Source organism: Melanostigma gelatinosum (genome assembly GCF_949748355.1).
Source record: "Melanostigma gelatinosum genome assembly, chromosome: 22".
Taxonomy (NCBI): domain Eukaryota; kingdom Metazoa; phylum Chordata; class Actinopteri; order Perciformes; family Zoarcidae; genus Melanostigma; species Melanostigma gelatinosum.
In genome coordinates this window covers 8451858-8465775 of record NC_136655.1, presented here as the reverse complement: position 1 = coordinate 8465775, position 13918 = coordinate 8451858, and the positions used below count along the sequence as shown (strand labels likewise).

General features: G+C 44.1%; 2 protein-coding genes across 2 annotated transcripts; one reads left to right on the top strand and one right to left on the bottom strand.

The window, feature by feature from the left end:
- Positions 1-3165: 3165 nt before the first annotated feature.
- Positions 3166-5753, top strand: tmem229a (transmembrane protein 229A). The gene has a single exon (XM_079294929.1). It carries the CDS (start codon positions 3230-3232, stop codon positions 4316-4318), a length of 1089 nt encoding a protein of 362 aa, XP_079151055.1. The 5' UTR covers positions 3166-3229; the 3' UTR covers positions 4319-5753.
- A 1831-nt stretch (positions 5754-7584) lies between these two features.
- LOC306796097 (hyaluronidase PH-20-like) lies at positions 7585-12059 on the bottom strand (the record flags this gene model as incomplete). The annotated part of the gene is made up of 8 exons (XM_079294875.1): positions 7585-8022; positions 8733-8822; positions 9285-9443; positions 9535-9753; positions 9836-10004; positions 10094-10260; positions 10614-10888; positions 11978-12059. 8 exons carry the CDS (start codon positions 12057-12059, stop codon positions 7585-7587), a joined length of 1599 nt encoding a protein of 532 aa, XP_079151001.1.
- Positions 12060-13918: the final 1859 nt, after the last annotated feature.

The window sequence follows — 13918 nt, the reverse complement described above, 5'->3', positions numbered from 1 at the left end:
AAGGGAATCCAATATATATATATGAGACAGCATCAGAGCTAGAAGAGGTCAGTGCAGTTTGATGCGGACTGGCTTCACGCCACAGATTATTGTTATTATTTCAAGACTAGCGTCTACATTCTGAGCATGACGAATTATGGCTATTTTCTGTAGCAATCAGTCGAGGTTGAGAAAATGCACTTTGGCAAGGAGGTGAAGATGTGCATGTGTGAGAGAGAGTCACGACTGACTGGGCTCAGGCTCGAGTTCAATGCAGATGCTGACACTCGGAGCACTCAAGAGCGCAAACAAATGCTGTTAGTATACACTCTGACACCATGAAAGACTGTTCCAAGAGGTAGAATACAAACTCACACAAATCCCTACCCTCTTACACAAACACACAACACCAAACAAACCCTAATGCATGCATTCAGCACACACACTCTTCTTCACAAAGTGTCAGTCAGAGCTAACGCAATAAGGCACATCATAAGAAGAGGTGAACGAGTTACAAACGCCAAACTGCACCATTGACACTCATTGAGCCGCCGATGAGTTTCCTTTGGTGAAAATAAGCCGGATCTCTCACGGACTCAGTAGTGCCCATCTGTGGCCGTCCAGTCATACTGCAAGCCTTCTCACCAAGGTACTAAATACTGTTTACGACCGCAGGGTTTAGATGAACATAAAATGTATATGTGCATCTTTTTGTTTGCACTGTAAAGTACCATATTGATCCTGCGCCATATCGTTATCCCTGTTCTGCTCATTTCTACAAAGCAAATGAAACACTTAAAATCATATTCGTTATGTGTCACTATAAGCTTTCTTCATCTCATTCAGAATACTTGTTCTGGTCATTTAGAATCAAATTACTGCACTTGTTCAGCATCCGTTCAGCCACTGGCGGCTGGTGGAACATGTTCTAGGTAGGGCCATCCTATCAATTTCAGCAAACATCCCAGTATGATTTAATGCAAAAAAAATGTAAGTATCAAACACGCATGATTACCTGGCAGTTAAATATTTAACATGTATTCCAACACGAAAAAAATCAGTAAATAACACTTATATAATATAATATAACATGTTTATGTATTGAGATGCCCCTATGGACCTTGTTATAGGAGGTAAAGATCAGGAGAAGTAAACATGAAGTGTAATTATGAATACTGATGTTAAATTAAGCTATGATGAGTTTTCACTGTTAATTTAACATCTCTATTACATGTTGACGCCTCCAAGACCAAGTTAAGCAGATGAGACTGAGGCTATGTAGAAGAAAAGATGTTCACTTTGCATAATATGTAGCTTGACAGAGTTCTCCATGTGTGTCCTGGTGTTCTCATGTTTCCTTACCTCCTCATCCCTCACTCCTGTAACTGTCCGTGCTGGTTCCGTCCCCGTTGTTTTAAAAAGCTAAATAAATGATTAGCATGACGTCATCCAGCTAGCCAAACCTGTCTGGTGTTCAGCTAGTACAGAAGCTTCGCATGTACTGCTTCCCTTTCCCGCGAGTCTGCTGTCTGATTGTGAGGTCAGGCTGATCTGATATCAGCTCTTTGGCTGCAGAATCTCCGCCAAAGTTCTCCTCTCAAACGGGTCTTGGAGGAGGAGTGCTCGCGCTGGCGCTCGCGCGTAGAGACTTCTCCTGACGAGAACGCGCAGCGAGGGGGCCTGATCGTTCTGGCCCACAGCTGAATCTATTTGAGGGCGCTGATTGGCTAAATTGTATGTCACTCATTTATATCTTGAATCAGCAATTGGCTAAACTGCTTCATAGACCAGTCTCTTTTGGGCCAAAACGATTAGACTCCCCAAGCTGCGCGTTCTCAGAGTGTCGTGCACACAGACAGAGAGCACGAGCAGAGAGCAGACAGGCAGAGAGCACGAGCAGGAAAAGCATATATTTTGCGCAGATATCATATTTTACACAAATTACTGGGTACATTCCATAGTTCAAAAACACAAATATTGACAATTAGTATAATTTATGATTAATATCATTTTTCTTTTTTTGTGTGGCTCATGGTGGGGCCATGCCCCATGGCCCTCTATTGACCAGCCGCCACTGCGTTCAGCATATGATGGATAGTCCGGCTGATTAATAGCCTTAATCTTATCATTGAAACCATGGTCTCATATTGAGATTAACAGTATACATGTTAAACATTGTTGGTCAGTTCATAACCGCAGCAATAGCAAGATAGTAAACAGGAAACCAGAAGAGGAAATATTGTGACTTGGCGGTATCCATTTCATGTAACCATCGATGCCTGACAGTTCATTTATTCATTACACCTGATGTTCAAAGTGTCACTTTGAGCATGAGATTCATGATACAGGCCATCTATCTATCTTAAGTCACACAGGTCTATGTAGCCTACCTAATGGGTGATCAATTCATTCTGATGAAAGATGATAGATTAGTTTACTACAGGGCCGATATTGGTCTATCATATTAACAGAATAATCGCATGTAATTATCATTAATGACTCGTAATTAAACAGTCAGGACGTCGCCTGGGGATGAGAGTTCAATTAATAACTGTCAGAGCCAAAACGTCCCGTCTCCACCACAGCTCTACAGCTACACCTCCATCAGTTCCTCTTATGTTGCCTTCAGGTGCTATTGGAAATTTAGAACATTGTTTTGGCGGTGCACCAAGTGCGTATGACTGAGGTGGCCGCACCTACTGCCACACAGCAGATTTTAAATACCTGCAATCGTCCTCCTTACTTCTCTACTGAGACCTTTTGACTTCATTCACATTGGACCAACATCAGCAAACAGATTTATAATGACGTTGAGCCAATTTGTTGACCCCTATAGAGTTATGTTTTTACAGGGACACGCATGCACGATCGACAGTTGGTGAAGGTAACATGCCAAAACGTTTGGCAGTGCTCCCACAAAGGCAGGAAGAGGACTGCTCGCTAGTAAACAACGTAGAAATAAATAATGCACATTTCAAAATTGGCTACGTTTCATGAGGAACTAAATGTGCTAAACATGAGGTTGCACACAATGCGTTTGATGAATGACACAAGATGTAAACAGAACTTTTGTTTGTTGTCGTCAAGTTGGGTTCACAAACTGGTTTAACAAAAGCAGGTATTTCCGGGGAACACGTGAAGGCAGCAGCAGTTGTAGGGGGTGGTTGCAGACGCAGCTTGCTTCAATGTGCTGGAACAAACAAAGTGTAGGAAGAGTGAAGCTGGATCTCTCTGGAGAGAGTGACCGATCATGGCCAGTCGGTGGCGAGACGGTCCTCGCGGTCATTCAGGAAACCCCACCGGTGGCCTGAATACGGCGCGAATGCCCCGCCAACAAGAAGCGGTCGGAGAGACGGGGGAGGCGGTGGAGTCGCTCCGGGAGCTGCCGCGATGGATGCGGCTTTACTTCTACGGGATGCACGGCGTGACTCTGGATGTCCTGCTCTCATCGGTACAGGGGTTTTTTAATCATCGAGACCCTAAACTGGTGGGCTTTTCCTCTCCCTATCTTTGCATTATACATTCGCTGACCCACTTTGCGCTGGAGAAGATTTACTCACAGAAGAGGTGTTTCCGAGGTCGGCCTGTGGTGTTTCATCTCGTTTTCTACCCGTCTGTCTACATCGGGCTGCAGATTCTTATCGGGAACATCAACACTTTGCCCGAGCGCGTGCGGGTGGTATCTGGCACGCAGCTGCTCGTGCACTACATTCTGTCTCTCTATTTCGCCCTGGTGTTCCACAGAGGCATGTCGAGGCTGCAGTACCACCGCTCCTGCACCCCCGACTGCCCGAGCGAACTCCGCCCGGAGGACAGAGTTCATGATCGGGGGCCTCTTCGCGGTCTCCCCGGCTTCGTGCGTTTCTTGTTCTTTGGGATGCAAGGCTTTCTGGACGAGGTGATTTTCACCTCCATTTTCAACCTCGTGGAGAAGTCTGACCGGAGCCTCAGCGGCCACACGTCCCTGTGGTCCTTCCTGATGTACGGGAGCTGCAGCTTCGTGGTGGAGAAGCTCTACCTTCACTTGCACTACAGCAGAGGCTGGGGGACGTGGCGGCGGCTCCCCATCTACATCTGCTTCATCTACGCCTGGGAGCTCTCCTGGGGTCTGGTCCTGAGGCAGTTTGGCGCCTGCTCCTGGGACTACTCCCATTATCCTCACAACTTCATGGGACTCATCACCCTCCTCTACTTGCCCGGCTGGGCCTGCCTCAGTTTATACCAGGACGTGCTGTCTAATGTCCTGCTGAGAGTCAAGCGCACCAAAGATGTGAATGGTTTGAGCGAGGAGAATGGAGAGGTCAATGGGCCGGTGGAGTCAAAGAAAAAACGACTTTAATTTGTATTCAGATCGGACTGATTTAACTGGAAAAGACGTAAATGTTGATATTGATAATTTAAAAAAAAGGGCAAGAAGTGACTCTTTGGACAGTTGGTCAGCAATGTGACAACAGATGTTGAATTCAACATTTTATGCAGCTCATGTTTCCAGTAAGTTTAGAGTCGTGATGCTTTGGACTCTATTCACTTATTACCAGTATGCAGATGAGACAGTTGTTGACTCTGCAACGCCTGATTTTTCTGGGTCCAGTGATAAAGATAAAACACAACCGAGGACCATGATACACCAAACTTGTGTAAATGCAGTTAACCTACTGCCATTTTATCGAAAATATAGTTTTAATATGAATATTTTTCAAGTCTACAAGACTTTGGAAGTTTGGAAATTCCGTTTTTAAAATGATTGCAGTGGCAGACTTACCATCTTCTACATTGCATGCATTGTAGCAGGTCTAGTTTGAGTTGGATCGATTGTCATTCACATAACCATTGGCATGCTTTAACTGTAGCTCATGTCTGCATGCTGAAAATAAAACATGTAAGGTTTATGGATTAGACATGATATTCATAGTCAGTATTTCCAAGACAAAGTCAAAAACAACTGGGCATTAACCTCTTTTTCAATGTGAATTTATATTTTGAAACAAACTCCCTATTTTCACCCATCTTGGTAATATGACCCTCGACTATTTGCATGACAACTAATAGAGTAGAAATAAACCCGGTAATAAATGTAGCAAGGAAACCCGTGATGATCATTATGAAATGTTTTTACCTTCAGCATTAATGACAGTTAACCAGTTATCATTTGCTCAAATGATCAGAATAACTGGTTACACCAGAATGATGCACATTTAATTACAGCTGATCAAATTTACAGATTTCTGTATCCAACACAACAAAAACAGGTTTTTCGTTAAGTATTCCCTCCAGCAGAGCATATTCTCACACCAAAATTTGCTTTACTAATTAACAGACTAATCTAGGTACCTTGCACTGTGACCAAACAAATGGTGGTACATTTAGCCGTCTTGTCTCCTCTACACAAGTAACTTCGTCAGGTTTACATCAGTCGGAGTTTGCATTGCCAGCAGGTGAACCGGTTTCACTCCCACATGAGCATTTTAACTTTCTGCTGGAATCAGTCCGGTCATTTATGAATCCGCCCTTTAATCATGTCTTGATAATTAGACAATATTTTGTACGAATCACAACTCTGATAATTCGTTTTTAAGATATTGTAGGATTGAGAAGTATTTTCTGAATGTTTGGATAAGCTTGGGATTGAATTTGAAAGAGTTTCTGCTGGAGTTGGGTCTGTTTTGAGGGTTCAGTAAACCGAGTAAAATACTTAAATACAGGGCAAAAGTAATCGGTAAATTCTTTGTGCTTTGTTATTCACCAATTAATAAATAGACCATACTGCTTTTAGAAACCTGAATTTCAATGGCATGTACCGTACGACTTCATTAAATCTGAAATTTCCCTGGGACATGACTGGCATTCCTTTACTTTAATGTTGGTAAAATACCATTTACATCGTTCAGCAAAGTTCTGAGCAATAACCGTCTCACACTGTATCGCTGCAGCAGAGCGGCCAAGCAAGCCTGAGGGAGGAAACATTTGGTTTCACTCTCTTTTCATTTGGTCTCCTGTGTTTAGGCTTTGTTAAAATGTGCCCTAGGCTACCAATGAACAAAGGCCCGCAACCTGTTTGCAGGCTGACTCCTAACTGTCAACATATCTTAGGCATGAAACTGTAGCCACAGCAAAAACTAAAGAAAAAGAAAAAAGGTGCTAAGACACAAACAACAGGAGGTCATGTTGGCTGTATGCTGTGGTGGAAAAAGAAATGTAACAAAGAATAGTTTACCAAAGTACTATAAGCTTGTTAAAGCCTCCCCCTTCGCAGATGTCCCCGTCCTCCTCGGTCCACCGATTCATCCGCCAAGGCCAAGTTCCCAGCCTTGGTATTGTTTTCGCGTGAAGATATGACGACATTTATTATTTGGGTTCAAATTAGTCTGGATGGTCTGCATATATGGGGTTTATGCGATGCAAGTTATAACTAAAACAAGTTAATTGCTTTAATACACTTGTGTTTGGTATTGAGAAGTGTTTATTAGAGCTTTTTGTTTTCTTCAAAAAAAGATGGCAGTTTGGCTACATTTTTGCGTGTTTGTCACAATGAGTCGCACCTTTCACATTAACCTGGTTCACACAAAGGCCACTTGTGCTATCTGGTAACTACTTCCCTGTTGAGATGAACGCCCACGCTTTAAATCTTTAACCGATGTCTGCATGTGTTCTGAACTCGCACGCTCACTGTGGCATCACAAGTTGACGTCGCCGTGACAGGGTAAAACTGAGCTGCATAACCAAGAATGTATCAAGCCTTCCTCTCTCGCTCTTTAAAGCACCCCGGAGATCACTGACGCAAGCAAGCTCGTGAGTCCAGACTCACCTCACACGCTTCCCGCCCAGAAGACACCGTCAATACACCATTGGCCTACAGTATTCCCACACTGGGAATATTAAACACCAACTCCTCCATGCAGACTCATTAGCACCCTCAATCAGCAGTTTACGACTGCTGTGTACAAGCTGAAAACATGGTTTCATGCAGATGAAAACAGGGAGTGAGATTCAACAGTTTGCCTTTTAATTAGTTCATTAACGTTAACCCCAAACTCACGAATACAAAACCTGGACAATTTGACTTGCAAGGTACTCAAGGTAAAGTTCGATGTGTAGCAAAGCTGAGAATCACAATATCTTAATGAGTTCAATCACTCGTGAGGGAGCTGCACCTAGAAGTCAAAAGACACAGAATACACACACACACACCCAAGCACAAACATTCACAGCAGGACATAGAACCATACGTAACATATGACAAAGACAAAGTTTAAAAAAAAACACTCCTGCCTCCATGTCTCTTTTCATTTATTTACATATGGTCAAAACATAAACAAATTCCCAGTGGGATTAATATTGTCAAGCAGCTAATAGTTACTTAAAATAGCACCGCATTTGTAAATTTGATCTTGGATTATGAGCAAAGCCCTGTTCTTTGGCAAGACAGAATATAATGCACATATTGTAAAGATGAAGTGATGCTTCCTGGGTGCTTATAATACTACAGATGAACTGTCCAACGCTGGATTGCGACGGGACGGGTTATTCCCATGGTCCGAATGTACAGTGTTTGGTTTAATTGGTGTTTTTTCAGAAAGCTCGGCAAAAAAACTCATTCATTACAAGCTAAACTTTCAAGTTCTTTTTAAGATTGTCCTTAGTAATACTGGCTTGTTGCGCATCGTCGAACATGGCTTTATTTAGCGTGTGAAACTTCTGGTACAGCCCTTGTTTCACACTAAATACCAGGGCCTTGGCTAGCTCTTTGTATGTCCCGGGTAAGCAGCTCAGTCCTTTGTAGCACTGACAGGTAAACCTCCTGCTCAAAGCCTTCAGGTCTGAGAGGCTAGGTCTCCCCAGGACGAGGTAGCGGTTCTGAACATGCAGGATCCGGAAACTCCCGGGGTTTAGATGGAGGTAGTGACCGGAGTCGTAGCTTTTGCGGACACAGCGGCCATTCCCTCGACACAGGAAGTTGCTGCAGAGCTGGGCGGCGATGGTGACATTGGTGATGTAAGGGTTGAGGGTGGAGGAGAGGTAGGAGGAGAGGGCTGCACAAGACGTCTGGGGAGACGAGAGTGGAAGAAGGAACAGGAAGGGCAGGAAGAGAACATTATTCAAAAGTACCTATACTTTGTATATTTATACACTGTATGTCTGAAACAGAACATCACAGCAAGTCAACAGCCCTGAAATATGTTGATATGTACTTAAAGGAATCGTTTAATATTTAAGGAAATACTTTTACTGGCTGCAAAGAGTTAGAAAAGAAGATCAACGGCACTCTCATGTCCATTCGATTCGAAGCTGAAGCTAGGCGACTATTAGCTTAGCTTAGCTTAACATACAGACTGTAAACGGGGAAGCAGCTAGCCTGTGTCTGTCCAACATGTTATAACATTACGCTACTTTATCCTGTGCAAAAACTGCAAAAAGTGTTTTCGGAAACATGTGCTCAAGAACGTACAATCCCCAAATAACAACCTAATGCAGTGAATAATACGCAATAGCCGTAAGACGATTACTTAATTTGAATTTACAGAGGTATCTTTCAGAAGACTATAAACCGTGAAGCTCACTATCATCAAGCTAATCCTGGCTTCCCTGCCAAATACTGCTACACTATACCAACCAACACTGTCCATCAGTACCCGAGCCACTCAGGTCAGTCAGTCAGTCTCAGAGGCGAGCGGCCTGCTATATCATCTAACTGAACACATTGTCTCCGGTCGTGTCTTTCAGCAGTGCGGTGGAGGTCTGCCGGGTGATGTTACCTGGTCATCATAGTCAGCGCTGGCCCCCCACATCACAGCGCCAGACACTCCCGCCGCTGCACTCTCCCCAATGGTGCTGACCAGGTCTCCCTGGACACAAATTGTATTCTTTATTGCCTTTGTTTAGATACGCAGAAGACAAAAAGCATGCATGGTCCACAGACTTTTACACTGTTTATTTCCCTCAAAACACTCACCCTGCGAGGTGAGAAGAGCGGATGATGATTACGTGCTCGGGTGAGGGTTACCACCTGAGCAGGGTGTTGTTACACCAAGAAACCAAACTCCTCTTAAAACTGGAACCTCATGGAAACGCCTCACTGCGAGGATGAAGAAGTAACCCGAGATGCATCTATTCTAGTCGAGTGTGTGGTCGCTAACGAATGAGTTCTTTCAAAAATGCAATGCTTGTACAGCAGATTTAGAATAGAAATAGAAACATCACTGACTCATTTTTAGAGAGTGGTTGTCAGTCATTTCTCCCAAAGGACAGCTCATACTTCCTCTCATATCGCTCAGAACATTTGTTAAACAAATTACACTCTTGTTTACCTGGCTGAGGAAGCGTCTGTTCTGATCAACAAAGACAGGTCGCATGTAAGCAAACACGGGCGCAGTGCCACTGCGTCTGGGCAGGGCGGATACTCTCAAAGCTTCCTGGACACGGTTTCTCACCATCAGAGCAGCCTTGGGATTGTCTGCCAGAGAGACCTGGAACAATGCAAGGATGCAGGGGGGAAAATAAGGACTTGAAAATTTTGGAAATAATATTAGAGATGCATAAATAGTAAATGTCACTAACCTGCAAGTAGACAGAGGGGTAGAGGGCAGTGCTGGACTCCCACAGCCAGAGCAGCTCATCATTCTGCCTCCTCACCTCCGTGGAGCAACGGCCTGTGTAGTCTGGCCTCTCCCAGCCATAATTGTAGCAGTTAGGAAACAAGTAGAAGCCCCAGAGATAGTTGGGTCTCATGGCTCTGCCCATTGCCAATATCCCTGACATGAAACTCTTGGCTGCCACCTAAAACAGAAGGCAGAAGGAAGAATAACATCTGAGTTCAGAACAAAATTTATTTGTTTTCTGATTTTTTTCAGTTTTTCACCTGGAAGTGTTGTTTGGCTTTCTCTGTGGCCTCATGCACTGACAAGGAGCGGTTTGTCTGCATTAGGTGTTCCACAGATAAAGCCTGGTAGATTCTCTTAGTGCCCCAGTTTCTGTCCCATAGGGGGCGCCATTCCTCCCAGTCTATCACAGCCAGGCCTCGGCTGGTCCTGCGGGGAAGACAGGAGGGTGAGGAAGTAGGTTCACGATCAGCATCAAATGTGTGAAACAATAACGGGTGAATCGCAAGTAGGCTCACTTGGATGGGATGTAGTAGTTGATATCTTCTCTGGCTTTGTTCATACTGGCTTTCAGGTTACCTCTCTGAGGGATGCCGCCATTGAACTGTTTCCTCCTAGCGAGGTCTACATGTGGGTACAGACCCAACCGGTCTGTGTAGAACAGAGACAGAAACTGGCCTGGGACCTGCCGCGGGCACATGACAAGGTATAAGATGAAAATTTCAACAGCTTTATAACCACCAGTTAATGAAGTATCTTTCCTACATGGAAATGAACCTGTATAATTCAGTTAACTTGATGTATTGCACTGTGTTGGCATCATAATAAAACCCAGTTGGCATGCATTTAAAACATGTAGCAACCAATCAAATTTAGAAAACAATTTACGAGCAATGTTCTTCCAGCTGTATGTAAAGTAATTTAGCATGTCATTTGATTACAGCATGTGCTTTGCAACCATGGATTTGCATGTGACTAGAATAGACCCAATGCTGTCAACTCAATCACCACACAACATTCAAAGATGTGTCCCCTTACCTTAGCAGGCGTGGCCACGCCTTTAAAGGGCGAGGTGTCCAGTGAGATGTTGTGCCTGTTACACACCAAATCAGGGATGTTCCAACTAACGATGAACGGCTGGCGCTCAAACAGCGGAGCTGTGGTGTGGGGGAGAGGGGGAGGGGGAGGCGGACGTGGTCCGGGCGGACAAGAGGCTGCTGCCTCTGGAGGAGATGGCGAGGTTTTGGGGAGACGGGTGGGTGAGGATTTGGCAAGAGGGGGTGGTGATGTTTTAGGGGTTGAAGGCGAGAATGCTGTGAAGAGGGATGATGTTGAAACAGGAGAGGGAAGCTTGGGTGAAGCAGTCTGAAGAAGAGGGGATGATGGCAACCTTTGTGGAACGGAAGTAGAGATGGAGGGGGGAAATAGAAGTTTAGCAGTGTGAAGAGGACGTTTTTCAGAGGACACGGGGGTCATTTTAGACCAACGGCATAGGTTTTTGTGCAGAGGTGACCCGATAGTTTCGAGGGGTGATGTCAGATGTTTGCAGGGGTGAGGTAGCGAGTAAACTGAGGGTGAGGATGTGAGGAGGTCTCTAGCCGATGTTTGGTCGAGGAGTGGCATCGTAAACGTAGCTGACATTGATTTTGAGGGTGTTGCGGTAGAGGCTTGTGACGAAGACGTTGGGCTGAGGGTGGAGGCGGATGGTTTTATGGCAGAAGAATTGGTGGATATGTTGGTGTTACCGGCAGGAGGGGTAGAGGTGTTTGGTGTCGCCAGGACAGATAATGAGTAAACAGGCCACCAGACAGCGATGGTTAGAGCAGAGAGGATACGCAGCAGCACGCAGCTTCTGTTCTTCTGTGTGACTGAAACCATCCTTTGCCGTCGCTGAAGACAGCAGAATAGAAAAGTAAAAAATCCAAACAGTGCCAATCAAACGCTACTGTGCATATTACAATAGGCTTACAATAAGTACATATTTGTAGCCAATGTTGCTATGATGAAGCAAGCAAGACAATGCTACATTTTCAAGATATTCAGATCACACTGTTGACTAAGAAGACCTACAAGCTAATGCCCCAAAACTTTTGCTTCTACCTCATCATTTACATTGAAATGAAATGCACAACCTAACTCTCTGAAGTCCTTTTCTCTTCATTCCAACAGCTCTCAGCAGTTTAGTATGATTTCACTCTCCCTGTCTTCCCAAACACAAAAGCTTGATATCCAGGATGTAAACTGGTCTCTATATCTATCCAAGCGTTTCTAAATCAAGATGAGGCCACTTTGACAATCATAAACCACAACATACCAACTCAAAACTACAGCCTACAGACAATGTAAAAAATGTTTTTTAAATAAAACAATACCTGGACATGCCTTCAGTGGACCCGTCTCACCATGAGATGTGTTGACTGGAGCACAGAGGGTGAGAGTGTCCTCACAAAAATGACTCTGTCTGATATAGGGGAGGAGAGGCATGGTGGGCAGAGCCGGGTATGAGGACGCTCTCGTACACAGGCTTGTTTTGACCGCACGAGTCTGACTTGGAGCAGAGGAGGAAGGCACACCTGGGTGTGAGGTTATGGAGCGTGCACTGTCCTCATAGTGAAGCGCACTGGGTGGGGCATTAGTACGGAGCTTAGATTGTTATCGCACTGGGGTTGATGCTAGTGGTTGTGTCGTGTCGCGTCTGGACTTTCTCTGAAGAAAGTCCCTCTCTGGCTCGAGGTCCGTCAACAGAATAGTCGAATCGATTTTTATTTTATCAAAAGCAAAAAGAGTTACATCCAGTTATCTTCATTTGTTACTCTTAGGTGGACATATCACAAGGCATCATTGTTGCACCACACATTCATTAAGTTTCTATTTGGCTTTGGCCTTCAACGAGTAATCATATTGTATCACACTGATCATCGCTAGGAGCGCTTTAAGGCACATTTTTCTCACAGTAGTCACCTGGTTTGGGCTGAATAAATAATTACAACAATGGGGGCGGTGAAGGCAAATGGGATTACTCGATAAACTGACTTTCATCCCTCGATTTTTCCAAACTACAAGCACGGTTGATGTCATCGTCTTTGGGCTCATGTACTCTTGTACAGTCATAGATTTAAAGTGATTTTGTGAGGGTTGTGGCTTCAACCCTTATGTGGAGTCATAGCACAGTAAAACAGATTAAATCCACGCTCATCAGATCCATGACCACCTGTTTTGGTGCAATGTTTATTCCTGGCTGCCTTTTCTCGCCCATTAAGGAATCAAGCAAATGGAAGTTGAAGATTGTAGTTATGGGATAATGGCAATTGCGTGGCATGTTGAAATGAAAAAATTGCAGAATATGCCACATGCTATCAGCAAATTCTCCCCCATAGGAGACGGGAAGGGTTGACACCTAGGTGGCGAGAGAGGAGTTGTGGCATTAATAACATGCGTCCAACGTCTGACACACACACAGTGAAGTTTACAGACAAAAATAACCTCACATATAACTAATAACAGCATGTTTTACCTCCATGTTACGAGTAAATGTAAATCTGGGATTCATACATTGGGCAGTTTACCCTGCATGTGTTTATTTGTCCGGTCAGCGACATGTAACACCAAATGGTGGTGGTCATGTCACAGGTTAGTGGCACAGTGTGAACAGAAGCTGTTTTTTTTAGGAGGGTGGTGTGTGCTTTGCAGAGACAAGTCAACTTTAGCAAAACAAGATTATTAATGTGTCAGTTACAAAAACAATGTCAGTGACTGAAAATGTAACTTTCCCCCTGGTACATTTGGTTTATTTTTTATTTCTTAATGATGAGAAATCAAATCCTCTCCAGAAAGGATCAATGGAGCGAAATGTCATTTTCAGGACCGGTTCTGATATTTCATACAAATTGCTCAAATATTTAAAAAAAAACTTTCCTTCCTGCATGTTTCATACGGCGGGCATGAGGTACAACAGCACACAAATAAAAGACCTGCATGAGGCCAGTTTAGATTAGATTAGAACTAAGCCTAGAAGGTTAGGGAACAAACCCTTTCATATTTTTTGTAAATCATGGATTAAAGCATGTTGGGACAAAACAAAAATCTTGATTCTTACCTCTTTTATTCTTCCTCTTCTTGCATAGCTGGTCATCGTCAGACAGTACACCGTTTTTAAAGGAAGTCCTATAACTAAGTTCATGTCTCCTGCTTTGCAGCTGCATTTGTTTTCCTCCCATCCATGACACTGCAACCTCCATTGTTTCCGACAGATTGGGCAGAAGCTCTTCCCCACATCACTCTCATCACATGGTTGCATGACGATGTACATGCAGGCAGCATTAGGCACAACAGCACGGGATAGT

Bases quoted from the DNA above. Each gene is read 5' to 3' on its own strand.
- tmem229a (XM_079294929.1), top strand. From the start codon at position 3,230: ATGGCCAGTCGGTGGCGAGACGGTCCTCGCGGTCATTCAGGAAACCCC.